This window comes from Centropristis striata, chromosome 3 (assembly GCF_030273125.1).
Source record: "Centropristis striata isolate RG_2023a ecotype Rhode Island chromosome 3, C.striata_1.0, whole genome shotgun sequence".
In the NCBI taxonomy this organism is placed as follows: domain Eukaryota; kingdom Metazoa; phylum Chordata; class Actinopteri; order Perciformes; family Serranidae; genus Centropristis; species Centropristis striata.
This window is the reverse complement of record NC_081519.1, coordinates 17,071,135-17,099,106: the sequence shown is the minus strand read 5'-3', so window position 1 is coordinate 17,099,106 and position 27,972 is coordinate 17,071,135. Positions and strand designations below refer to the sequence as shown.

At 41.0% G+C, this 27,972-nt stretch overlaps 1 protein-coding gene across 3 annotated transcripts in view; it reads right to left on the bottom strand.

The window, feature by feature from the left end:
- LOC131968726 (chemokine-like protein TAFA-1) overlaps window positions 1–12,160 on the bottom strand; it is a 139,200-nt gene extending 127,040 nt beyond the window's left edge. The window contains exons 1-2 of one of the 3 annotated variants that reach the window (XR_009394057.1): window positions 11,733–12,159; window positions 9,268–9,404 (exon numbers count right to left, since the gene is read on the bottom strand). Coding sequence is in view for 1 of the 3 variants with exons in the window: in XM_059329727.1 (XP_059185710.1) it covers window positions 9,268–9,391 (124 nt within the window). In the remaining 2 variants the exon portion in view is untranslated. Of the gene's footprint in view, window positions 1–9,267; window positions 9,405–11,732 lie in introns of those variants that run through there. The other 2 variants (XM_059329727.1, XR_009394058.1) reach the window with 2 other exon arrangements.
- Window positions 12,161–27,972: the final 15,812 nt, after the last annotated feature.

Here is a 27,972-nt window from a genome sequence, read left to right as displayed (position 1 = left end):
TGGGGCATTTGTGCTGCATTCATGTGGTGTTGGAATTCTCAGAAAAATGAGTTTCAAACTGGGAAAATTCATGTGACCCTTCAATCAGAACCCTAATATTGTAGATAACCTTGGCAGAGGTCTGCACTCTTCGATTGCCCTTTAAGTTAACATTCAAATATGCATTCGCTGCTTTAAAGTACAAATACAGATATTTAACTATAAATATTTCAGAGGCGAAAATTCCTATGAACAAAGACCAGGTCAACTGGAAGCAGAAGTTTAAATTCAGAATCAATAATTTTATCTGTCTATTTCAACATGTCAGAAGTGATGTCTTCCAAGAGAAAAACATTGCAAAAATATTCACTTGGCATTCTGAAATACGCATTTATATGGGAAAGACAATGAGGGTCAACATGCTTTATATTCTGTTGGCTGTCTGTTCACATTTCCTGAAGTCTGTCTAAAAATCAATGCTAAAAAGAATCTTTCATATGTATTTATATGAAGAAGTGTTCTACAAAATTGATTGCAAAAAAAAAGGAAAATAAAAGTAATGCAGTGAAGTGAAACGATTTAGAAAGTAAATTAGTAGTATGGTTAAGACAACCTAATTTGACTGCCACTGGGTAAATGAGTTGCTGGGGCAAAGTGAGTCCTCTGCAAACAAAACACTCAATGAGTAACATTTGTCCCCCGCAGTGGTTCTAAATGATGCCACGAAGTAGCTCTGCTGCATCACAATTACCTGGCAGTGTGTCTCTTTGCTCCATTAACATAAGCAAGCTATTTCACTTCAGCGAGACGCTACTAACGGGCTTGAGGGGCCTAGAGGTGGTAGAGAAGCTGCAAAAGATATTGTATGAATAAAGATGGTAATGATGTACGATACAGTAGCTTTCTGCTTCTCTGTTTAGTATAAATAAAATGGATGTGCTGCAACTCGATGGAATGAATACAATCTGACACAAAAAGCTGAAAATAGACTAACTGTGACCCACAAACGTGTATCTCACGGTATTTGCTAGACAGGTGGATTTTTTGAACGCTGTGTGACTGGTTTGTCTATTTTCATATTCTTCCATTCATTGGAAATAATTGGGGGAATGAGCCACCTGTGTTAAATAGCACCTGTGCACTCTGTCTGATACAATTATCTGACATCTGAGAAGAATAGGATCTAATCCTCTATAATCTAATCTCAGTCAAAGAGGGAGAAAATGTTGCACACACAGTTAAAGGCCTCAGATGAGAAAGACAGCTGAGTAAATACTAATGATATTGATACATTATTGCCACAGGTCAATCTGAATCTGTTTGTCAAGACATAATCTGACACCATTAGAAAATTTGTCAACAAATATATCGCTAATATGATTAAATGGTAAGGTACAGTAGGGGGGAAGATCTTGCAAAGGCAAACATCATCCAAATTTATGGTGCACTTAACTGTGCCCCAAATCACAGCTTAGCAACCAAAGAAAACCTCTAATAAGAGCTATACTGCCCACAGTTGTAACCTGGTGTAATATGAGATTTCTTTTTTATTTATTTTTTTAATTAAGTAGGCCTATTTTATTATTTTCAATTTACATTGATAATGGTTGTTTTCTGCACGCCTGAGTAAACGGTGGAAACATGAACTGGTCCTCATGCTTTTCTTTTCACCCACGACTCGAGAGTAATGGTAAGTCAACTACCAAGTGAGACTATAAATTGGATAACATACGGAAAGACCTGCGTTACACTAGTATTTTCTTCCACAGGCATGGGCTTGTTTGGGGTTACAAGTAATGTTACAGTGGAACATTTACTCTGTGAGCTAAAGTGCTGGTATATCAGAGTTTATAGTAAAAACAGATGTACAACCATCCTGTTTTAAAATAAATTATCTGGAATCTTTAAAAAGTTACTTAAGTCCATCAACTGTATAAAAGAATCACTGTGACATCACCCATTGGTTTGTAGAGTACTGTTTTGAAGCCTTGAGTATGGCATTTTGGTCGTCATCAATGAATATGGCAGCCAGGGCAATGCTACGTTATCAGGTAATGCTAGCCCTGGCTAGTTAACTTTGTTAGCAAGGTCCATCTTTAATTCAAAATTAACAACCGATTCCCCTAACTAAACGCTTAGCAAGATATTTTAAGGCAACCATAATGTACCAATTAACTTTCATGAACTGAAACAGTGAGAGGGTCGAATTTGAAAACACACAGTACACTGTGGAAGTGAAGTGTGGAAGTGTGGAAGTTGACAATCACAAGGTAACCCTGCACTTAGGCATAGGGGCCATGATTTACTAAATCAGCATCAAGCTGTATAGAAGAAAATGTTTACTGAGGTAATATTTCAAGAGAGAAGTAAGGTTATTTTTCCTCATTAACTTCTTTTTCCAATCAATGGAGTCACCCCCTGCTGGTTATTAGAAAGAACGCAGGTTTTAGCCACGTTTACATAACCTGCCAACACAGATAGGTAGATATGCAAAAATGACAACAAATTTTGACCAGTAAACCTACCACTATTAATACTGTAAACTGCTTATATGTTGAGCTACAATGGAAAGCCTGACCGGCATAGTGGGGCTTAGCCAAGAGTCAATTAAATGACAACAGATTGAACAAGTGGTGAACCAAGAAAGAACATATTGTATAACTTCTTGTCTACTTTCCCAGGTTAGACACATCAGTGGAGCTCACCTCTAAGTGAATATCTGATTATGTGTAGAGGAAAAAGTCAAGAAATGGCACACAGGCCGTAGAAAGTGCCAATTCAACCTCCACTCCTGCCTCCCCTCTTGCCGGCCATAAAACGCAATGTAATAGGATTCCTAAGCTTTTCCAGTGACTGCTTCCACTATCACACAGACATTTAAGTGCACTAATCCATGACAAATTGTCTCATCTGATCCATGACAAATCGTCTGAGGGGCCGATAGAGACGAGGAGATGGAGGGAGGAGGGAGAGGTGGAGGGGGGGCACGGCAATGGAGGGCTGGGGAAGAGGCCAGGCACGGAGAAAGAGCTGCTCGGCACCTGAATGATCAGCCAGTTATTGCCTAGTTTTTAGAAAGGTTGCTTTCATTACCTCGAAGGGCATGCTGTGTGATAGAAAGTGAGATCACATAGCACAGATGAGCTCTCTACCTAAGCCCACAGTTTTCAAAGCAATTATAATCCCATGTGGAGGTAGATTAAAGGATTTTACTTCCTTTGTTGGCAAACGGCTGGATCTGCAGTTTCCACGTACAAAAATGAATGTTTCTAATTAAATTTAAATCGTATATAGTTTATGATTTACATCACCCTATAGTTTTATTAAGCTTTATTAAGGTGGTTTTAACATGATGCACACACATAAGCGAATATTTTGTCAAAGAAACTGCACTAGTGACTATGGCACCCACACAAAAGGCTATTCTACAATCTTCGATGTGTTTAAAAAAATATGATTAAGGAGTCATCCATTCAAGTGATTGCAATTTAATTGAATTTTCTTTCACCGTCAATTCTCACACCAATGAGTTCCCACAATTTAATGGGGCTGTAAATAAAGCTGATTTAATGGCAAAACAAAAACACTGAGAGTCTTTATAGAAAGCTGTTCCTGAGGGTAGTATGGATGGATCTGCTGTTCATAAAAGCTCTTACACCTCCACAGAGGAAGCAAAGCAGCAAGATTAGCACTTTAAAGATGACTGACTTAAAAAAAAAAAGTGCATGTTCACTTCTGCGTTTCTGCTGCTCACGCTCAGCTATTTGTGATGAGGAGTCTGAGAACTATGGAAATGAGTTCCAAGTTGAAAACGGTGTGTGCACTCAGTTTGTGAGCCAGTGAAGCTAATTTCTTCACATTCCCAAACACTGGCAGAAAAATCATCAATCTTCTGAAGCAGCCATCCGTTCGGCGATAGAAAGAAAAGGGGAAAAAAATCAATTCATACTGCGTGTATGTATGGCTTCCAGACTTCTAGCCTGTCCTCATTTACAAAAAGACAGCTATCTTAAATCAAGTTCAAGGTTTATTACAACCCCCTGTATCTTGTCAGACATTCCCTTCTCCAGAAAACCCTGATCCTTAGATCTAAAGTTGAAAAACTTTAACTTTAATAGATACATAAACCTGAAGTTGAGCACTACAGTATTTTGACAGCTTGTGTTCTTAAAGCTGAAGATGCAGTTTTTAATTTACCAACTACATCCTTGCTGATGATCACGCTGTTGCTCTTGTTTAACCATATGACGCCTCTTGGCTAATCAAAGTAATTACATGTTTTCTTCCACCTCAAAGAGTTTCTAACACTGAGGCAGCATTATGGCACATTGAACAATGAGCTCATTAAAATCCATTCCAATCACCTGCGATTAGATGTTAAAACTCATTTCAAATCAGTGAATATGAATAGAACAGAAACAGCACTGCATTGGTTGTAAACATTATCAGATTTACCATCACACATTTTGAGTCACATTTTTCATTATCATACCAATCGCACTGCAATGGTTTTTGTTAACATTTATGTAAATTTCTTCATGAGAATCTGATGGCTTTCCAATCATGGCTGAATCATTTCATTTCAGCCTCTGATTATGATATTCAGCCTTTGATTATGATATTCTTTCAATGACACAATAAGTGGTTTAATAATATATAAAGTACAGTTCTGTAACAGAGCACATTCAGGTTGCACAATTAATCCATATTTTATTAAAACTGCATTATGGACCAGTGCAATGTGCAAATCGCAGGATGTGCAATGTATTTTACAGTTAAAAAAAATGTGTCAAAATACCAATCTGAATTCTGAATCTGAAACGTCCTGGTCTACAAATTTTATTACAGTACTAAGAGAAAAAATTAATCATTTTACAATGCAAATCAGACTAATGATGCAAAAATGAGCATTCCTTCCAATATAGTAATCATACCGCAATTGCAATATCATCTAAATTAATTAGATGTTTTTCCAAATCGTGCAGTGCACATATACACTTGTCATCATGGCTGCCAAATAAAGGGGTCAAACAAAACGTCAGCAACAGACTGCTATCAAAGTGTAACAGGCAAGGCGAGTTAGTTTTACAGCTCTACCTGGAACAGGAATCATGTTGTTCTATTAGATCTGAGACTCTCTTAAACTGCCCTGTCAGAGTCATAATAAAACAAAGCAGCAGCTAAAGTGGTGTTATATTGAGACTGCCCCTCTGGGTATTGATACATTATGAACATGGCTACTGTATGCATACTTCAGCTAAACAAGGGTGAATAATAGACTACCTGCTAAGCATAACTTAATGACAATACTGTATTATACTGAGCAGACAACACATTAGGGAGGGCTAAACACCAAATCTACAGTAACTTAAGTGATGCACTGATAATGTAAATCTGTTACACTTTTACTTCCTTGTGATAGAGTCCAATACTATGTGCTGTCAGGAGTGGCCTGGTTTGTGCAGCAGTAGCGTTGGCAGCGAGTGTTTTGGCAGGTGGAGAGAGTGCAGAACCGGGCTTGTGTGTGTCATGTCACATTCAGCTCATCTGTCAATGTAGTGGATTATTTCTTGAGAGACCAGAATTGGCTGCCCAGAATCAGGCCGCCATCAATCTTCAGCCACACTAGCAAGACGCAGGGGGAGGCTGTGTGAAGCAGAGGCTCATGGGAAAGGAACGGCGCCGCTTCCTGAGCAGGTGACGAAGCAGTCAGGCAACTCGTTACTCAATCTCCGGCTCAGCGGTGACTATGCCGATTTGTCACGGAAACATTTGAAAAAAATAAATAAATGGGATATTGAAACTTTATCTCCCAGTCACATTTTTTCTTCTTCTTTGGTATGCACCGTCAGCTCACTGTTGCAGAAGGCAGATAAGCTGATTTCTCAAATATTGTTAGATGCTTCAACAGGCTGGAGGATTACATCTGTACCTAGCACAACATGACCTTCACTTCCTCCTCGCACAGCCCCTTGTCTGTGTATCTTTGTCTAGGTAGGATGCTTTGTGAGTTTTTGTACCACTCATTCTCTCAGACAGTCAGCCGGGCTGCATGCCAAGATCCACAAAATTTATTTCAGGACATGTTTTCTTACAAAATACCACCCCCTTTTTCACTTCAAAACTTGGATTATGACTGTCAAGAAGACAATACAGTAGCAAAGCATGCCACATTCCATGAGAGACTGTCCTCCCACCAAATAAAAAAAAAAACACCCCATGTGTCATTTGTACAGCAGCTTAAAATGATCTAATTTACGCTTGTAGTTCGTGGCACCCTCTACTGGCCATAGTAATTATGAAGGACACCAAGGAACAAAGGGCGAAGCGATGCAGACTATAAAGAACAACATGGTCCACTTAGGGTGGGCGAGAGTGGTGGTGGATGAGTCAAACAAACCCAGGACTTTGTTTGTGTTGCGTGTGAAACCAAAAGTCAAGTTGTTATTTGAATTTGTACAACTTAACCACCGGTAGTTACTTCAGCTTCATAACTACCTCACTTCAGCCAGTTAAGTCCATTTATTTTATAAGTTTAACTATCTTTTCTAACACCTAACCATTTACATTTTTGTCACAATCTAAGGAAAGTAGTTTTGTTCACTAAACCTAACGAAACTGTGACCGTTTCACAGACTGTGGCTGCTATGTTTAGGTATGAGGACGTGTTGATCTCCACCAGTAAGGCAGCAAATTTTGGAAACATCCTCGTAAGTCATATTTGAGGGTAAAAACACACAACATTTGTGGTGTAATGGTTTGGAGGACTTGTTACAAGGTACAAAAAAGCAGCTTCACCTATCTTGTCATCAAGCAATAAAAAGATAATGAATCAATAATCTCAGCAAATAGAAGGCATGTGTGAGTCTAAGATAAGACACGATTTCTATTAATCTGTTTATCAGCACAGATATTTCACATCTTGTATTTCTCATGCTTCATTAAAGAAACCATTTTACAACTTAATTTTCTGTACGGCAGAGAGTATATCACACATCTTTTCATTGTCCTTTAGAAACACAGAAACATTATTTGATTACGGAGAAACAGCAAAGCATGAAAGCCAATGGATTTTTCAATGCAAGACATCTCTCTCTCTCTTTTTTTTTTTTTTTGCTACGTCCTACATAGCCATATCTATTTATATCTGAGGGTTCTGGCCTCAATGAAACCAGAGAGCTTCTCAAATTATAAAATCAATTCTAATTCAAATATTCATCATAGCATTTCAATTCTGAGAGAGCAGTTCTGGTTAGATCGGTTAACGCCACTCCACGCCTGAGTAAGATTGATGTCAGCTTAATCCTCTTAAAAAAACATGATATACTGTAAATTGTACAGTTGCCGAGCAGCAGAGGGAGAGAGAGAAAAAAAAGACAGACAGAGATGTGTTCCCTTCGAGCGCCCAGTTGTGATAGACCATTATCCCTGGGAAGCCTGCTGATTAGGATAGTAAAATATCACAACATATCCTCAGATTATGATTGTCAGCACCAATTATGGCTGTCATCCATCACAGTTTGTTTGAAAAGTTTTCTGGTGAGTGTAAAAATAACACTAACACACCATAGGTCTCAGTGGGAATGCTGATACACTTGAAAACATCTCTATTTTGATTACCTCTTGGTGGCATTATTCAAAATTGACTGGCTCTGCCTAAATCAGTCCAATAACAAGAATGAAAGCTGAGATTTAAAAAGATCAAATCAGCAGTGTGTGTGTTATTATTGTCTAAGCTTGCATTCTCTCAGGCCTGGTGTGTCCTGAGCACAGCTCCGGTATCCCTAAAGGGCCCATGAAAATGCCACGGCATAATGGCCTCAGTGAGAAAATGGTGTGTAAACGTATGTGCATGTCCGTAGCCTCCTTAGTGTATGCAGTAAGTGTGCGAGCTGATCTGTCTGACAGGAAACCTTCCAGAGAACGCTCAGCCATAACTATCTCTGCCTGGATGACTCTTCTAGATCCACCACGGAGGTGGTGTTCGTAAAGGAGGGAGGGTGGGGGGCTTTTATTTTTTTCCTTTGGGACCACTGCATTATTCAAGAGACACTTACTGAGCCTTGCACTTCCTTGTACATCTTTGGCACCAAGCTCGACTTGCCAACCAGTCAAAAAGAGAAAAAAAAAACACACAGAAAAACTGGAAGCCAGCCTTTAAAAATTCATTCGGAGCTCTCTGTCGCTCATCCCTTCACCCTCTTGTTCCAATTAACGCGACTGGGATACTTTGAGAACTTTCTATCTATCATAGCTGGGATTTTCCTGTGTCAGCTGTTCCAAAGCAAAAGTAAGCCAGTTCTCTGACAATGCTCCTTAAAGTCACCAATGTTCAACACAAGCATGGAGAATTCAATGCTGGACTTTTTTTTTTCTTTTCCCCTCTCTGTGCTTCAATTACTGTCTTTTTGCTTGGCAATGCGACACACACACACAAAGGGAACCAAGCAGAAGATAGCATCAATGTTTAACAGCCGCTTGGCTTCTGGAGAGAGCCCCACTATGAACGAGGGTTCAGCACGGGAGTCACACTCATTGTTAGAAGCTTAAAGAAAGCCTTTGCTTTTGCTCAAGAAAACCTTTGCCTTCCCTGTAACACTCCCACATACACCATAAGCAACGATGCTAAGCTTTTCCATAATCAGAGAATTAGATCCGCCTCTGCGTCTACCCTCCCCTTTTGCCCCTACGGTGCAGAAGGCGTCGGGCTTAATTGCCAAACGTTCCTAGTGCAAAAGAGGGAAACATAATTGTCATTTCCATCTAAGCCACAGTGATCAAAGCTCCCTTGGCTACCAGCACAGTAATAGGGATTTTTGCCTACAGCTTGTCCTACTCGTAACAGTCTGCCAGCAAGATTCAGGGTGTAGTAGTCAAAAATTCTTTGCTGCACACACAAATCATCTCGCTACCAGCTAACTCACAATGTTTGAAGATGCTCTTCATGTCACAGGATGTCATGTTCAGATTTAAACAACCAAAATATCCAGTTTACATATTTCTCCTATAAATAGCACAACATGTATACAAGTAGATATATATGGAGTACGGCTAAATGTATGTATGCAACATGCAATTAGAAGCACAATTAGTCATCTTCTTCTTTGCTAGACTGCAAGCCCGGTGAATCATCATGTTACAGTACAGTACCGTGGCGAATCATTCTGACATACTGCAGCAGTCTCTCGCTGTTGCTTTTAAACAGCCAAAGCTGAGAACTGCCGCCCCATCGAGAGGGCAAACATCTCGCACAGTAATGCTGAAAATCTGACAAAGAGGTACACGAACCAAGGGTGAGGATGTCGGTGCGACCGGGCCGGGCCACGTGGTGCTGCTGGATGGTCTGGTAGAGTGTGGCCTGGCACAGCAGCAGGAAGCCGAGGCTAATCCACATGGCCAACAACCAGGACATGGTAAGGCCGAGTCTGCAGGACGGCACACAGCAGGGGGAGAAACAACAGGGAAACAGAGTTGTAGTACAGCATGACTCCATACATATTTACAGCACAGACACACACTGTGTTTGTTTTAATGTAGCAACAAAAGAAACAAAATAGACCACAGCTTTGTAACCCAACATCTCTAGCAGTATGATTTATTTAAAGGTATGTGCATGGGTATTTTCTTTCAATAACACTAGGGATGAAAAGAAAAAGACGAGACAGGCTTCAATAAAAAAGCCTGCAGACAAAAGACTCAGATACAAAGTTAATCTTGTCAATATGTCTGGCTCAAACTTGCTGTAGTTTAAAAAAGGACTTGCACTGCACAAAAATAAAAAAAATAAATGCAGAAATAGAAAAACAACCTTTATCCTATAGCAATCATTCTATAATATCACCTCTTTATGAAAATTACAGTTCCATTAACAACAACAGAAGCAATGGTAAAGCCTTGAATATTCTAAAAGGTTTGGAAAAGATTGCATTTCTAAGCACTAACAGGCTTTTTGCAGATTCGTTCAGCGACTGCCTAATGGCTGCTGAGGGCCAGCATATGGAGACACGCCTTAGCCCTCATTGAATAATGAGGCTCTCCTCCTTTCCAGGTGTTTTTTAGCACTTCTCTCCATTCAGGAGCCCGTAGTGGGAAATATAAAAGCATCAGCCCCAAACCAAAGAGTGAGTTGGTGTGTTTTGGCTGCCTGACGACTATATCCCATTCACTAACAACGTTCAGAAAAAATGAATAATCTCGGAACTGATTTGAGAAAAACATTTGAACCAAGTCACTCGGTGTGTGTGAGTGAGATATCACAGGCACTGACTGTTTTACATGTGTCATTTTTCACTGAGGTAGTGACTTTCTGAGTGAATCAGTGTGAATTTAACGCTCCCTTTAATGTTTGATTCTACTATATCTCAATACACAGGAGAATATAAAGCACACCATGAGCCCCAGGGAGTCTCTTCAATATGAACTTCAAACCATGGAAATTTCACATTTAAATACAATCGCTTCAAATCTCTGAGGAAGAATGAAAGCAGGCCTGATCCAATAAGTTGCTTCCTGAAAGCCACTGCTTGCTTGTTTTCTCCACTTTGTGTTTTTGATGTGTGTCTGAGATTAAAGCCATTAGGGGCTACTAAATGTTGCCCGTGTGTTCTGTGCCCTTGTGACATTGAGACTGCTTATATCCAGCAAAAATTAAGCATATAATTATGAACAGCACATTGTAAATCCCCACCCCTGCACTAAATCCAACATAATCCGCGGTTTTGTGGAAATGCGCACTGGTCCCATGGGCATGTTTTCCTCTATCTTTTTTTAACCACACAGTATTTCTGTTCGCCAAGCTGCCTTCATATTCAGAGGAATCGTTGCGCTTGCATGGTTAACTGCATATTGCATAGAGCTCCTCCCGTGCTATCGGGAGGCATTCTTCCCGAAAATAAAATGTGGTAGCAGCGGGTTTCTTGTTTTGTTTTGTTTTTTTACCAGAGGTGAAGGCGCACGACAGACTTAAAATAAAAAACGAACAAGCGTGGGCAACATTTTAAAGGAACTTCAGGGGGAACAAAAAGCAGCTTTCAGGGAAACAGAACTCTTCTGTTGCAGCCTCGGTTTCACTGCGCACGAGAGGCTTTATATAATGCATATCCATCTTGTTTCCCACGCGGAATAGAAATACATGATAAAAGCAGTTTACACACAGTTCTATGGTGTCGCGTAAAAAACGAGGGAGGACAGCTCTCTCTATGCGTAATTGGTGCGATAGTAAATGCGGTCGAGGAGTAGAAACAGCAGACACACCTGCAGGCGCACTGATGCACCTGCGTGCAACATTGATTTAACGATGTTACACTCGTTTGGTTTCTGCACTTCTGCTGTGGAGACAACTTCAGGGATGACTCCCCAAAATACGCATGATCTGTCATACAACTGGACGACATGAAGATCGAGGTGCCATAACATTATTGATGCTGCATCTTATAGATACAGCTGAACTTTTTACATTTTGTTTAATGCAATGCACTTATAGTATGTCTTTCAGCATGTTGTTGCATCATTAGTGTGAGTACATGTGTGCTTTCTTGTCTCAAATACATCTTAAACTTCCATAACATGCTGGTTAAAAGCAACATTTTATTGCAATGTGATACACAGGGTGTTTCACTACAGTCAAGTCACATCTTCTTTGCTCAACTCAGACACATTTTTTTTCTATATCCTTATATCCTAAATCAACACCCCACCCCACCCATCCCGTCCCCAAACACCAGAGGTATTCCTCGAAAGTCCCACACCCTTACCTGAGCAGTGTGTTCAGGAGGAAAGGAGCTCAGTCAGAAGCACTGCCTTGCCTGTCTGCCCAGCAGACTTACTCCTCTGTCTTAAATCCATCCATACTTTGAAGCCTGTGATTCCTGCCCGAAATTCCAGCACCAAATAACCCGTAACCGCACAAAAGGGGGATAAAATATTGTTTTTGTCCTCCTCTGGACCCCTGCTGCTCAGTTCCTTTTGAAATCCTTTGGCAACACAGTCACCAAAAGCAAAACACCTAGTTCTCTGTGTCACAAACTGTCCAGGATTTGATGTGATGGGAGGCTGATCATGTCACTGCTGTATCAGCCACATACGTGCAGATCTTTTGTCCTCTCCTCCTTCTTCACTCTGTGTCTCTTCTCCGTCTGTGGAACTCCTGTGTTGTGATGACAGGGAGCTAATTTACCCTCCCTCACTCTTCGTCTCCTTCTCACGCAGGCAGCGGAAGGCTCCAGTGGAATGACTGCTCTGTCTGCTCTTGGCTGCGTCCCCCCATTGAGAAGCTGTGCTGATAGTGTGAGCCTCAGTCCTCTCTCCAACGCACTAAGTAGAGAGTCTGTGTCAGAGAGGCAGAGCGAGTGTGTGAGCGTGCGTGAGTGTGTGTGTGTGTGTGTGTGTGTGTGTGTATTACAATGTAGCCCAGCTGGAAAGAGAGAGAGCGCGAGCTGAGAGAGAGTCAGATCACATGTCTTAAAGCAAGACTGCCCACTTCTGCATCAAGACTTCATCAGCAAATGAAGAATGCTTTATTAACCCACCCCTCTTTACGCCCAAGCCTCCCATCCACAACATCAGGAGTATAGCCTTCAGCTCACTTGTGAATGTGTCTGAGTGGATCCATCTGCACATGTATGTATGTGAGTTGCAGAGGGTGTGGAGGGAGGATGACTGAATGTGCCCTCTTTTAGTCATCGCCCGCCAGCATATGAGTGGTAAGAGTGAAATATGCTCAAAGCATGGCACTTTTAATAGAAGGCAGTATCTCACCAGGGTGCCAAAATCGTCATTTTACCCAATACAAGCTGACTGGGCTCTTTCTATCTGTTTTCCAGGTGATGGTTGAGAAGTCTGCCCTTTTTTGGTATTTTTCCCACCATTGAAACAAACTTGCATCTGCAGCGGCAGCCTGCAAATAGCCTGTGAGGTATCCTTCTGTCATATGCTTGCAAACTGAACCTGCTGGCTCTAAAGGAAGATTATCCAATGTCTTTTGTATGTGCCTTTGTGTGGGTGTATGCACGTGTGTGTTTCCGCTGTGCCTGAGCCATGCAGGCAGGTGAAAGCAACCAGTCTTGTTTGTGTAGAGTATGTTTTCCTCCAACACATTTCCTTCCATGTGGCGGAGCTCCCCTTTAACTCATTATACTGTTAACCAGAGATTTACAGTATATGCCAATCCCACGCACCTGCCATGGCTGACTCACTCACAGTCTGACATTTCACAGAAAATGAACCCTATGCTACTCAAAACAATACACAGCTGAGGGGCTAAATAAGCTGGCAGACAGTGAGGATAGTGTTTGTACTGTGGGGGAGTATAGACAGATGAACTTGATGAGTATCTGGTAAAACTTTGTCTCAGAGCTGTCGCTGCACCCTGATTTATTTGCATGTTTGTCTCAGAGAGCTACAGTGTGATGTAAGTATCAGTTTCCTGGTTGTTGTTATGCAGTTGTTGAGGACAGTAGGGCTGCCTAGTAACCTAAAAATTCAGGCAGTTCTCATGGGTTGGTAATTTTTCCTATGAAAAGTAATATACTGGAATTCATAGGTATCCCATGAAAGTTTGTGTGCTGATAAAGCAATATAATAGGTCTCCTATCAGGCAGCTAGGAAGTGAGGTAGATGACCCAAATGAACCAAGAATTTTCAACCCTGTTTATTTTAAATAAACTAAGCCACGTAGTTTGGTGCCTTAACCTCAAAAAAAGTTTAAAATATCTGTGATGTTTAAAATAGTGGTCATCATAGGAATCACACTGCAAACATTTTTCAGATTAACTCATATGAAACCCTTCATGAATATAAATCGAAAATGCATGTTTCCATGTTACTTAATTACATTGTTACAATTACATTTCAAGGGAAACGTATTTCCTCCCATATTAGGTTTGTTTTTGATATAGCAGAAATGTTTCCGCTTACGGGGTTGGGTCGTAGACTACATAAAAAATAATGCACATAACCACAGTGAAGTCACCCATTAATTTGTGGACACCAGTTTTGAAGCCTTAACTTCTGCTTTTTTGCCATCTTAATCTTCCCATATTGTTTTTTTTGCTGCCTAGCGCAAATGACACAACTTCATAAGCTAACATTAATGCTAGCTAGCTGGCTTGGTTAGCAATGGGTAGTTGTTATTCAAAATTAAGAGACAACTCTTTAAAGTGTCTTTTAGTCCAACTGAACACTGAACAAAACAGTTTTAACCGACCAAAACGTTGTATTTAAAGTTTAACGTTAACCTTGTTTTCAGTTCATCAAAGTCAAAAACAAACAGTGCTCCATGGTACGGACATGCGAATCACAAGGTAGCCCCACCCTACTTTATCAACTATTTGACTCTAAATAGGACCATAATTTAAGAAATTAACAGCATCAAGAAGACATGAAACTATCAATTGTGACCATAAACTCATTAAGAGAATGTTAATGAATCAAGTGTGACGTAGGCTCATTTTCCTATTGACTTGCATACAAATAGACTTCTTTTTGCACCCAGTGGAGTCACGCCCTGCTGGCCATTAGAAAGAAGGCAGGTTTAAGATACTTCCCGGGGGTTGCTGATTGGTTGGGGTGGATAGATGGATCAAACCAACACAGAACTTTAACCCAGGAGACCAGAAGTACTAGTTCCAAAACTTTAATCTGGGAGCAAATGTGTTTCCCTTGAGCATTTCATTGTATGGGAATGTAATTTCTTGTAGGAGACAGGGTTGAGGGGGCACGGTGGAGCAGTTGGTAGCGCTCTTGCCTCACAGCTAGAAGGTCCTAGGTTCAATTCCCGCCAGGACGCTGTGGGCGTTGGAGGCGCGTCCCCACCTCCAAAAGGGCCTTTCTATGTGGAGTTTGCATGTTCTCCCCGTGTCTCCCGAGGATCCCCTTACAGGGACCTCTCACAAAAACATGCATTGATCCTGGACGCTATAGTGCCTCCCTCTGGTCGGTCGGGTGCCTGATGGGGGGGAGGAACCGGTGGGAATAACGTGATCCTCCCACGCACTACGTCCTTCTTGTCCCCCTGTCAGGTGACAAGAAGCGGCCTGCATGTATCGGAGGAAGCATGTCCCAGCCCGACAGGGACGAGGAAGCGCCCAGGATCACAACAGGAGAAACTGGGTGATAAATTAAAAAATGGGTTACAAAATCGTGGGATAAAAATTTTGAAAAAAAAAAAAAAAAAGGAGACAGGGTTGAATAGGTATTGCATAATTTAAAAGAAAATTGTTAATATATCGGGGCTGCTGCTGCTGCTCTGTGTTTGTTCTTTACCTGCCATAGTGTGACATGTTGGAATGTAAGAAATAAATGAATGTCAGAAAACACAATGTTGATACTGTAAGAGCTGTTCACAAAGGCGTCCTCTTATGGCTGAAAACTGTGCGAAAAATAACTGCTTTGGTTTTAAGCCATGTGTTGATGTGTTTTTGCTTTTGGACTGCGTCCTTTGTATTCACATAGTTCTGTAATAATCTAATGTGAATGCAGTTATGAATAGTGAAGCTGCCATCTGGATCTCTGTTGGGTTAAAGCACGCCACATGTTAAGTGACCAGATTCACATTAAGCAGGAACTGCAGAGTAATTACCACATTGATTAGTGTTCCTACACTGTCAAGCTATATTTGCACAGAATGGCTTGATTACCAATAAATAGGCTTATTTGTGTTTGTGCATAGTTGTTGATGTCCCCTTTTGTAAAGAGCATTAATAGCATGCACGCTTGAATTTCATTTTGTCTTCAGTGCTTAATGTCTCTATGATCTGTCCCATTGGACTGAGATGAAGGCGTGAAATGAAACAGGCCCACAAACAAGCCTCAGAGGAGAACTTAAGATTGAAGTCATCCAATTACTAAATGTTCCTTTCAGCAATGCGCAGTACCAACACAAGTCTCCCATTTGTGTCTTAATTTTTCCTTTTGTTGATTTGTTGCGGCCTCCTATTTTTTCATTCTGCGTCAGTTGGAGCTGTGTTGGGAGAATTGACTGGGACAACAGAATTTCACAGTAATTCTGGATTGTTGTCGTCGTCCTGCTCTTCCCTGCCTCCCTTCTCAGGGGCTTCCATCATTTCCAAACAGCTGTCGCTGCAGCCCGTGCCAAGACCTAACCACAACCGACCAATCACTGGCCAACTCTGTGTTTGGATCTGGGCAGCCCTGTTAAACAGCGGGGTTTGCCAATATCGCTCTCTCGTTCTCCGTCTTTCTTTCCCATTCTGTCATTCTCTTTCTTTCTGTTTCTCCCTCTGGCTAATAAAAGTCTTCCTTCCAGTGCAGCCAACAAGCTTCAATATGCAGAACCAAAATACCATTTTAAAACCCGCCCAAAAGCTTTCTGCTTTTACTTTTAAAAAATGAGCCCTTGTCCACTATTATTCCTACATGCGTCTCAACATTTCTCACTGGAGCAAACCAAGCGTTTCTTCATCTGATGAGGGGAGTTGTTGTGTTAGTAAAGCTACTCTCCATAGACACTCGCTCCATAAAACATTCTATCAGAGAGGAAGGTAGAGTGACACAGGAAGGCAGAGACAGAGGGAGAGAGAGAAAAAATAACAAGAAAGAAGGAAAGATTAAGGCAGGGAGAGAAAATTCATTTGAAAGAAGTATGCAGCGGCAACTCTTGCTCAGTGGTGGATGGTGAAGGGAAGAAGATGATTAATGAAACGAAGGAGCCTGATCTCTAGAAATAATTTATTTCACATTTATCAGAGCATCCTTTTTCTGCTTTTGCTCACAGGTGTTCATTACTGAGGGGACCTGGCTTTGAGCATATTGTCGATTTGGAACAGTTGAATTTTTTAAGTGTAAAGGTAGTGGATTTACACTTTCTCACACATAAACCTCTGAGGCTTTACCTTCAGCCTCCTTCTACAGTCAGCAGATCCCTGAAGAATGAATGTTAACATGTCAGTGTGAACTCTAAAAGGAAAACACTAAAGCAAATTGTTATTTCATAGTCATAAACATAAATGATTTTTGCAGCCGTGCCCCTAATTACTTTCTAATTTTCATCAAGAGGCAAATTCAAGTCAGTTAGTCATTGACACACTTCACTCTTTTATAATTGGGCCACTTCTAATTCGCTAGTGTTTATGTTTAGAAGCGAAAGCAGAGGTAGTGTGACATAATACCACACTGTAAAGGCTTAGGGAGGAGGTTGGAGTAGATACATACTCGTGTATGTGTCTGTGGTAAATTGCTTTTGGCACACTATTCCCTATTCCTAACCATCACGTGTCATCTGTCTGTACAGCTGCCCCTTATCATCCCATTAGTGCAGGGCATATACTCTATAGTTACAATGGTCCTTCTGCCAGATTGTGTATGTTGTCTTGGCACCGTTGTGTTTGCTGCCTGTTGTTATGACCTGCTTGCTTGCTATAGCCCTTTCGATCTGTTTGCTTGTCGTGCCTGCCTTCACACCGCCGACCATAAGCCCTGCCTTTCAACAAGGTAAGGACCACGGCTGCTCTGTCTCTTGAGTCTGCTTTTTGTTTCCAGCTCTGTGATCAGCTGTTGTCCTGTCAGTTCAAACATGAATCCCTGTTTTGAGACTTCGATGCAATGGTGTCAGGCAACTTGAGCTCCACATGCAGTCAGATTCTGTAGTGAGTGGACCTGTTGGCACCCTGGACTGTGGCTGAGGATGCTTACCTGCTTGTGTTAAAGAAGTATGCTTCCTAGGTGGGTGAATTTACTTGCTGTTGTTTACAGCGACAATGCCAGTGGTACCCCTCCAAGGCCTTTGGGCTCCAAACATCAGAGAGTAAGTGACTAGCTGGTAAACACAGTGGAGCATTTAGAGCCAGATATTTCCCTCAGGAGTTGCTGGAGACAAAAACACAGCTAAACAGAGAGTCTTCAAATGAATGGTAATGCTGGTTCATGTCTGCTGGATGTGTAAATAGGCAACTGCTTGCTAATTTATAAATTTATGAGTGGTTCATTTTACAATATCTCAACTAGAGCAAAGATTCTGTCTGGCACATATTAACCCACCAATGCTGTCTCCCACCTTACACCTCCTTCTGAACTAAATGGTGTCTGTCTCTGGCTTGCATTTAGGCATAATGAAGTCATAGGCAACCTGCTTAGTCTGCCCAAACTAGAAATAAGTGTGATCAGTAATATGTGTGTAAAAAAAAAAAGATCAGATAAATCAACATGACCTCATTTGACTTCTGGGCCAATTCACTAATGATCTCATCCTTTCTAGTGATGCTGGTGATGGGACTTAAAAGGAATCACTGCTCTCAATGGGATGGCTCCCCATCTCTCCAAAGAGCACTTGAATGTTCTACATCCTCAATTGAAACTCTACATTATGGGACTCCCCTTGGCTCTGATTTAGGTCCTTTGCAATTTTGTATTTGCATGTTCCTGCTTGGCCAAATAGTCCATCATTGAATATCCTTCCACTGCCAATATGTCTACATTCAAATGTATTGCCTCTGTCAAGGAGGTCATGTTTGTGGCTTGGTTTATCTGGCTGTCTGTCTGTCTGTCTGTCTGTCTGTCTGTCTGTCTGTCTGTCAGTATTACAGAATAACTACAGGCTGGATTTTCAATTAATCTTGGCGGAAGGATCTAGCATGGGCCAAAGAAGAAACCATTACATTTTGGAGTGCATCTGATGCATGTGTTGCATACACAATTATTTTTTCTGTTTCCTTAACATTGCAATAGGGAGCAAAATTAGTTTGCAGCTGGGTAATTCATGTAATTCAAACACAGTCAGAACATTAACATGGATGGAGATCTGCGTTATTTGAGTTCCCTTCGATTTTTTTCTCAAAATTCAGAACACCAAAAGTTTCACTTCCACATAATATTACTTAGTTTTAAATGTCATACTCTTCACTGGAATAGTATCACATTGTTTACTGCTGTATAAAGTCTTAATTTAAAGAAGTCCACTTATCACTCCAACACCAGCGATCACAGTTCATATCCGATCTCGAATATAACTACAGCTACAAGTCATGTCTTAATGCATGCTTGCCACCCACTCTTAAAATGTACCAGCATCCCCATATTTAAAATATATAATGTGTGCAACTTTAGGTACTATTATCTAATGCAGCAATCATGCTGTTTTCTATCTCTTATGCATTTATATACTATATTGCTCATTACTGCCTGGCATGCAGGCATATTTATACTGATGAACATGAGACTCGCACTATAAATCTTGGCAAACAAGTCAGACACTGGCAGTCTCTGTATACTGCTCTTTTTATACCAATCAGCATCAAGTCAGCCATGAGAAGTCACGCTTTTATATAAAATGGGAAAGTTGAAATTCACAGGTGTTGCACTGAACAGTTTTTTTTTTACATTGTTCATATTTTATTTGGTGAATCATTTATAAATTGCTGACAAAAGACACCTGACTTCACTGCTCCCTATAAGACTATATAAATGTAGGTACAATAACAAAAACACCTATTGTTTTCCAGCTTATATTGTTCTCCATCCATCCATCCATCTGCTAATCGTGGGCCGGCGCCTCCATCACTGCTGACACCATGTCAAACTGTCCCACAGAAACTTACTCCCAACCCTGTCTTCTTTACACATACTGTTGGGAACCAGCACAGCAGGAAGGAAATATAACCAAATCATCGGCATAAAAAAATACCAGTTGATTCAATTATTCATGCAGGTCTATGTTTGGTCAAGTGCTATATAGATCATAGCTATTATTGTTATTAAAGTGGCTTTCACATGTTTCTTAATGTGTGTCTGTGAGATAATTTATTACCTATGGCATCTTTGCACTCAAATGCATTGAAATTGCTTAAAATGTTTTTTATGTGTTTGGAAAAGTCTGTTATTAAAGAGTGTGCTTGTGCCTCTCTACCTAAACTCCAAGGGAATATTACTCTCCACATATTCAATCATATACTGTGGCTAGCAGTGGAAATAAGTTGTGGGGGTTTTGTGTTTGAAGTAGGTCAGAAATTCTATGCTGGTAATGCGCTGGGACTCACCAGGTCTCAGCAGGGGACGTTTTCTTTCCCTTGCCAGTTCAGGATGGAGGAGTAATTGAGCGCTAGACGACTCTACTCCTGGAGATGATGGCAGCCATGGAAATGTCCCCTCCCAGACCAATAAAAATGTCCTCTCCTTCTTGCTGTAATTGGACCGGGGACGGTGGGGTTGGGTTCTAGCCCAAGGAGACCACCTGTGGAAATGCTTTGCTCAATACACTACTATTAAACTGATGAGACAGGGGACTCGCTGAGAGAGAAAAAAGTGTGATAAAGAGAGTGACGCTGATGAGAACAAGGAGACAGAAAAAACTGCACCCGTGGCTTTTCACTTTTCAATTTGTAAAAGATTTGTAATTGCTCAAGGCTTTCTCAGAATGACAGCTGTCAATGTTCCTCAACACCACTTAACTGATCACAAATTAATCAAGGAGTCAGAGTGACAAAGTGAGTGATTTGTCTGACTGCTTGATAATGCTGATTAGAACTGTTTGGTGATCAGACTCTCACATGAATCCAATTTTGCACTTTAACAATAAAATGTGACAGTCAACAGTCACATGTTAAGTCTGTGAGCCTTTTTGGGAGAACTCTCTGTATGCTGCAAACAGCCATCATTAGTTATTTAGCAACAAAATGCTTTTTACAATATTCTCGCATCTGACTAGTCAGATGTTTTTTTAACCTGCATTAATTGATTTATTTGGTAACCTAGGGGGCACTGCAACAAGCTGTAAACAAGAAGTCGACACATTTATAAGATATGTTTGCAAACACATCCAGCAGACATGGATTAGCATTACCATTCATTTGAAGACTCTCCGTTTAGCTGTGTTTTGTCTCTAACAACTCCTGAGGGAAAAATCTGTCTCTAAATGCTCCAATATGTTCATGTTTGGTGCTGGGCAGGTACAGTACAGTGGTTTTGTCAGAGCTTTTTCCACTGAAATCGTTGCCTGCTGTGTGTGGAAATGATGTGGAAGAGAGCCATGAAAGTGAACCAGTGAACAGTTTTTGTTTTTAACTTCAAGCTTTCTTTCTTTTTTTTTTTTTTTAGCAATTACCAAAAATGTTGTAGAGCTGAGGGGAAGAGCGGAGTTTTGTGATAATTCTCAGTGGGATTATCACTACAAGCTACACTTTTACATTGCCCATAGTAATGCCTTACATTGTTAATATAAGAATAATGATCAGTGCAGCTTGAAAAGCATCACAATATGTCTCTATATCTTTATTTATGTCTGCCATTTTGACTTGGACAAGTTTAGAGTCATTGGAACTGTGGACGTATTGTGAGGACCCCTGGGCACAGACTTTATAGTTGTTGGTCTCTCTTTGATGTCATTTTGTGCCTCTAGTTGTATTGTGTCACTTTGTAATTGTTTTGGTCTTTTTGTAGTAACGTTTTCTATGGTTGTTTTCGCCCCTTTTTGATTTTGTTGTAGTCATTTTGCATTTTCTGTTCATTTTGAGTCTCTTTGTGGTTGATGAATTGTGATTTACTTAGTGTATTTTTGCAGAAGTTTTGCATCACTTTGTTTTGGTCTTTTTGAAGCCTTTCTGAGTGTTTTTGCAGTTATTTTGTACCTTTTCATGACACGAGTGTCTTTGTCTGTCTTTGCAGCTTTTTTGTATCTCTTTGTATTTGTTTTGGTCTCATTGTAGTCATTTTGTTCCTTTTACCCCTTTTTAGAACAAGGTGGTTCCAGGGCCAGTTTCGGAGCCAGTGCCTAATCTTGAACCAGTTCTTTTCTTTTCGACAGCCAAGGACCGGCTTTCGGCCACGGAAACTGGTTCAAGAGTGGCTCTTTGCTGGTCTTGAACCACAAACTACTTACGCCAGGGGCTGGAGGCAGGATTATCATAACCAACTAGACCAATGAAAATGTATATCATTAATTTTGTTTGATTTGTTTAACTGCATTGTGATCGATATGGGCTAACATTAGCAGGCTAGTGTTAGTGGGCTTGTTCTGCCTTTACAGGTTAAAAAGTTAAAATAATAAGTTAATAGTTCATAAGTTAATATTAGCAGGTTATTGGTTCAGAGAAACCGCGTCAGAGTGAGATATCTTATTTTCGGTTTTCAGAAATTGCGTCCGAGCGAGCGTTTTTTTCCTTAAGGCCAGCTATGCTGTATTTTTTCTTTTGCTGCTCAGATGAGCAGAGTTGATCAAAGACAGCTTAACAGATGGCTGAAGACATATTTTTAAGAGTTTTCTGACGCTTGTGCCCTGGCAAATATTTATCTGTATGAACAGGTTGTATACTTTTGTGATGAAGAGTTAGTTTGTTATATTTTCTATGAATATTAGCTAATAGAATATTACTAGCTTTAGCAAAGGCTAACTGTTATCATTTTGTGTGATGTCGGATGCTAATTGTAATGTACACATAGTGCTTGTTTGTATAGTGTTTAAGTTAATTGTGTTTCTGTCTGTAATAATTTCAGTTTTACGGTGGGAAATAGAGACTTCATTAAAATACGAGAAAAGTTAAGCCTTGTGGTTTCTTGGAGGACTTCTCTACTACACCGTTATCTGACTGTCTAGCCTTGTATAAGCAAACGCACTGCGAGGGCAGCACAGGGCTAGTGTTAGCTCTCAACAAGGTCTAATATCAACATCTCAGTGTAAATAAAAAACAAAATCGCTGGGCAGCATAAATAGTTGTACCAGTTGTGTTTGGATATCAATGTAGGTTCACAAAATCAGGGGGCAATCAGGGGCAGGGGCACCATTTGTTAAGAGACGTTGTAGTACGCCATGTGTTATTCTGTGTTTCCTTTTCAGCATGTTGAGATTGTTGTTGATTTGAACCGGCGACTCTCCATTTACAAGTCTGATTCCTAACCTCTAGGCCATGAGTATCTAATATGCTCTGGTTCCTGTACTTGTACTCACTTCTGGATTCATGCCACAACTGAATCCCGCTGCTGTGTGCAATAAATATGTGTATTGATCTCCACTCCCTGACTCCTCCTATATTCTTCAATGTACCATAAAATGTATCCCATCACCCATTGTTGTTATTATATGCGTGAAGAGCGGATATGTATTCAGTGACATAATGATGTGTTGTTCTGTGGAAAAGCAAACAAATTCTGAGAAGGTTCACAAGTTGAACCAACTGCGAACCAGCACCAGCCCAGGAAAAGAATTAGGTTCACATTGGTCGAAAAGGGGTATTTGTGGTCAATTGTGGCTCTTCATGATTGGTATGTGTCTCTTGGGGTGGCATTTGCAGGTGAAGGCTAGAGGGACCATGTTTTAGGAAAAAAAAACACCTCAAAAGTGCCCTCTTGGATGCCCCTATGATAGATAAACCATGATAAAGTGCTGTTAAGGGTGCCCTTCCAATTGGAAAAAACATAATGAGGTGCTCCTTAAGGGTGGCCTTAAATGTAAGAAAACACAACCCAGTGCCATATAGGCTTACCTGCATGCTAAAACTTTCTGCATTCTGTGGCCCAGCCACATGCATTTGGTTCCCTTTTTATTTTTTGTCCCTCAGACAGTGTGAGTATGCCACTGTTTTGCTGTATACACCTTGACACAGTGCAGAAGAACAGGTTTGATCCTTAGCTGACCTGTACAAAAGGGCATGATTCCTTTTAGCTGCATCTTTAGAGCACACAGATCACAGACAAACTTGATTCCCTGCACATACAGTTAGAAAATGTGTGGAAAAATAGATTGAGATAAAAGTGAGAGAGAGAAAAAAAACAAGAGATAGAGGATAGAGAGAAGCTTGCCGCAGATAAAGTGAAACAGGTAAGGCATTCACACTCGATCCCCATTCAAACATTCATCTGGCTTCTCTCTTCTGCTGCATTCATGCTGCACAGCCAATTCCAGTGCGATAAGCCAGCTGCGTGCTTCTCAAGGTAAGAGAGTGAATAGAGCGGTACAATCTTTGGCTGATGCTGAGGAGGGACAGAGCCTACACACTGACCTTCCTTACGCCAGCTTTACTTCAGTGGGGGAGGAGGGTTTCATAAAGGGATTATTCCGCTCACTCACCTTTGACCTGTCTGGCTGCCTTCCATAACGGCTCAAGCGGCCTGTCCATCACTCAAAGAGAAGCAGAAAGAGAGGGAGATAAGAGAGGAGATGGGTTCAACCTGTGGGAAGGGATTAAACCCTCTGTTGCTTTGCTGAGGAGAGACAGAGGAGGAGAAAAGGTGGGGAGTTGTCAGCCACCGCCGCCATATGTACCGGTGGCTCAGCAGGTCAGGGTAATATGGAGGAACTGGAATGACCTTTTACATCAGCCATGAGACAGGGGTGTTCAGCATTTTCCCTCTGCTGACAATTATGATCTGTCAGAAATGGCGGTGAAGCCCTGAGGACAATTTCAGCATACACAGCTGAATGCCAAACACCCAGAGTTCCACCCACAAAGTATTGCATTTGCCAATACGATTCACTGGAGTTTGAGAGGGACTTCTAGCTCTTCATTGAGAGCTACTAGGGATGAGTCAGCCATACTTGAAAGCAACATTATAGAGCACACATCTGTTAGAGTGACTCACCAAATCTAGATAATAACGATTGCTATTGAATCCAGGACAGAACCAGAGGAGCATGCAGTATGCTCTCATCCCCTCGACGACAACAGGAAATGGAAATCTTCAGTTAAAATCATCTATACCATGTCATAGACGAGTCATCTTAAAACACACGTGTATGTCGTGAATTATGTGATGAAAGCATGTTTGTTGTCCTGAACACTATAAACTCTTAAGGGCCACAGCTGCCATGAGAGACAACTGATGTTTTGGATGACGATGAGCCGCTGAGCTGTAACAACTCACTCCAGCAAAACAAAATCTCCTACAAGTCTCAAAGGAAAGCTCTGTGAAGGAGGCATCCAATTCCACCTTTCTTTTAGCAATCGTCCGCCAGGCACGCAGGAATGAAAGGAGCAGGATTGAGAGGGCAAGAAAGCAAAGGAGATTGAGACATACAGAGAGGAGATGGGGAGAGGGGAGGGGGGGACGGAAGAGGGGAGAAGGCGAAAATGAATGCATGAAGTAGAGCAAGTAGGAAGCAGAGAGAGAAAGAAAGGTGGTGAGAGTACAGGGGATTTTCTCTCCTCCTTTCCCCCTCTGGCGATGTAGTAGTAGTTATTTACTGCGGCCTCTCCTCTCCCGATGGAATGGGAGGGAAATGGGCTCTTAACTGGGTTTCCATATATCACCTCCTGACACTGATGCTTGTAGTTTTGGAATGCCTACATCTGATGTTTCTTTTTTAAAATAAATTATTTACAGAGAATCTAAAGAGTCCTGCAATTCATCACAGCTAATTGCAGTGCATCACCCCCTCCATCGATCATGGCAGAGCCATCTTGTTTTGTTTCATCTTTGTTGTAGATGGAGGAAAAGGAAAGGTTTGTGACAGTGTGAGCTGTGAAATGTAGAAACTGAGCCGGGGAATGACTACGAGGACACCATTGCATGTCTTAAGTTAATGTCCTTGTTATGTAGCAAAGGGACTTGTAAATTAGACATACTGACCACAAAAAGATACAAAAAGAACACAAAACTACAACAAAGAGATGCAAAACAATCACAAAGAGGCACAGGACAACTACAAAGAGACACAAAACAACCACAAAGAGACACAAAAAGATTACAAAGAGGCAAAAAACAACCACAAAGAAGTACAGGAAACTGCAAAGAGAGACAAAACAACCACGGAGAGGTACAGGACAACTACAAAAGACACAAAACAACCACGAAGAGACACAAAAAGATTACAAAGACACTCAAACAAATCACAAAGAGACATGAAACAACCACAAAAGATACAGAATTACCATGGAGACATGCATGCTGTCAGAACCTAACTAGCAGCTTTCATTTAATTCGTCTTTCTCCTTTTCCCCTAACTGTTTGGTAATGAAATAGAGACAGAAAGCCTCAAAATCATTACAGATTTGAAGTTGAATTTGATTTTTAATCTCAAACACATTTCAGCACAGTCGTGTTTCGTGCTTCATCTAAAATGTGTTTCATTTTTTGACTGAAAACAACTTTAGGGAGGAGGTCGGAATGCATAGGTGGTACCCAAGTACCAACAGAGACTGATGACCCACAGGTATGACCCTAAATGTCTTCCCAAACCTTAGCCAGGTTACTTTTAGCAACTTTATCCAAGTAATTTATTTTCCTAAAAGTATCCCAACCTGAACCAGGTGCATCATATCAGAAAACAGAACACTGTCCTTTCACAAAAACATTTCTGTAGGTTGTTTGTGCAAGGAGCTTATTACGACCCATATTCATGTTCATCGCTAAGGCGACCTCTAGTGGCTGTAATTATTACGACAGAAGCAATAGAGTAATAGTCAGATAACGCAGAACAAAGTCAGCTTAGGGAAGAGGTTCTGGTGGATGGATGAGTTAAATAAACACAGGACTTTTTACGGAGACTGCTTCTCCCATGTGAAACCAAAAGTCTAGGTCATTTGAATTTACATATGTAAGTCCCATAAGTAATGTAGGGTAACTTTTATAAGTTATAAAGGAAAAATACTTATTTCTTCTCAAATCAAGATCTTTTCCTTAAACCTAACTGTCAGTTAGGTTTAAGGAAATCAGTTTCACAACATTTACCATGTGTTTAAAAATGTGGACATGAGGACATGTTGATCGCTTGCCACCAGTGGTGGTGCAGATTTTTTAAAGGCTCCTGTTGGTCGTTTTTGAAGGTAGAAACAATGAACAAATCCTCCAACCCTCCAATGGGTTGGAGGATTTGTTGGGAAACACACATAAGGGTTGTTTTGAAAGGCAATGAGAACTTACCTGTTTGGTTCTTTAGCGTGACGACTTGTTGAAGACAAAGGCCCAATCAAGTTTTAGTCACATGCTAAGCGTTTCAAACCATTTGGCTACAAGGACACCTAAGCATTGTGTGGCACAAACTAATGAGCATCATGAAGAAGTCCCTCATTTTGGAAGGGAAACTGGGTGCACCTGTAGCCCACAGGGTGGATTAAATTGTCATCCGGTGTGGAAATATGTTTAATTTTCTTCTCATTGTGTCTGCCCCCAAGCAAGAGCTTTCGCAGTGTGATTGCTTAAACATGAAGCTAATAAAATATGATTGCATTATGAGGTAATCCAATAAATACATTAACCTTTACAAATCAAAACATGTCATCTCCTCGGAGCTGTTACTGTTTGCCTAAAATGGTTGGATTAAACAAAAACATAATTATCCTCTTTCATTTTGACTGGGCTGCCCAGTGTTTACTGAGTCAGTAGACCTGTTACTCCTCTCTCTTTTGAATGGAAAAATATAAATGCTCATGTAAAATCAGTTTATTTCCCCATTATTAGAGAGGAAGGATGCTTTTTATTAATTAAAAGACCACTGGAGCTACACAAACACTCAAAAATGCATCCCAGACGAGCAAGGCTTTCTTTATAGCTCACATTAATATGAATTGATGAATTTAGCATGTACATGACCTTCTCTTGCTCATTACTTCATTCAACCTGGATGAAGTTCATGTCAATATCTTCAGGGCAGATTTAGGCAAGCCTGACAGGATAGCAGCAGGTGGGACTAATATGTAAAAGGATGTAAGAGGCGAAAATGGGAAGTAAGAGCAAGGTGAATGATGGCAAGATGATCACAGGGAACGAGCTGAAGACAGCAGCAAAAGATGGAGAAGCATGAGGGGAGGGGAGAGAGGTCTGATTGACAATTTGCATCCTCTTCAGAGGGTATCAGGGGACATGATTGAATCCAGTCAGGCTGAACCCATTAGGGGAGCGCTGCTGTCGGAGGCCGAGCAGAAAGCCATTCACCGGCACCCGGTCCCTGCTCTTCACCGGTCTCCATTTATATTCATGCCAGGGCTGAGTTATTGAGGAAGAAGAGGGCGAGAGCGAGAGAGAGAGAGGGACTCAAGCAGGCCACAACCAGCCAGCCGTTTTGCGAGCCCTAAACTTCTTACCCGCTTGCCAAGATCGCTCACTTAACCTGGG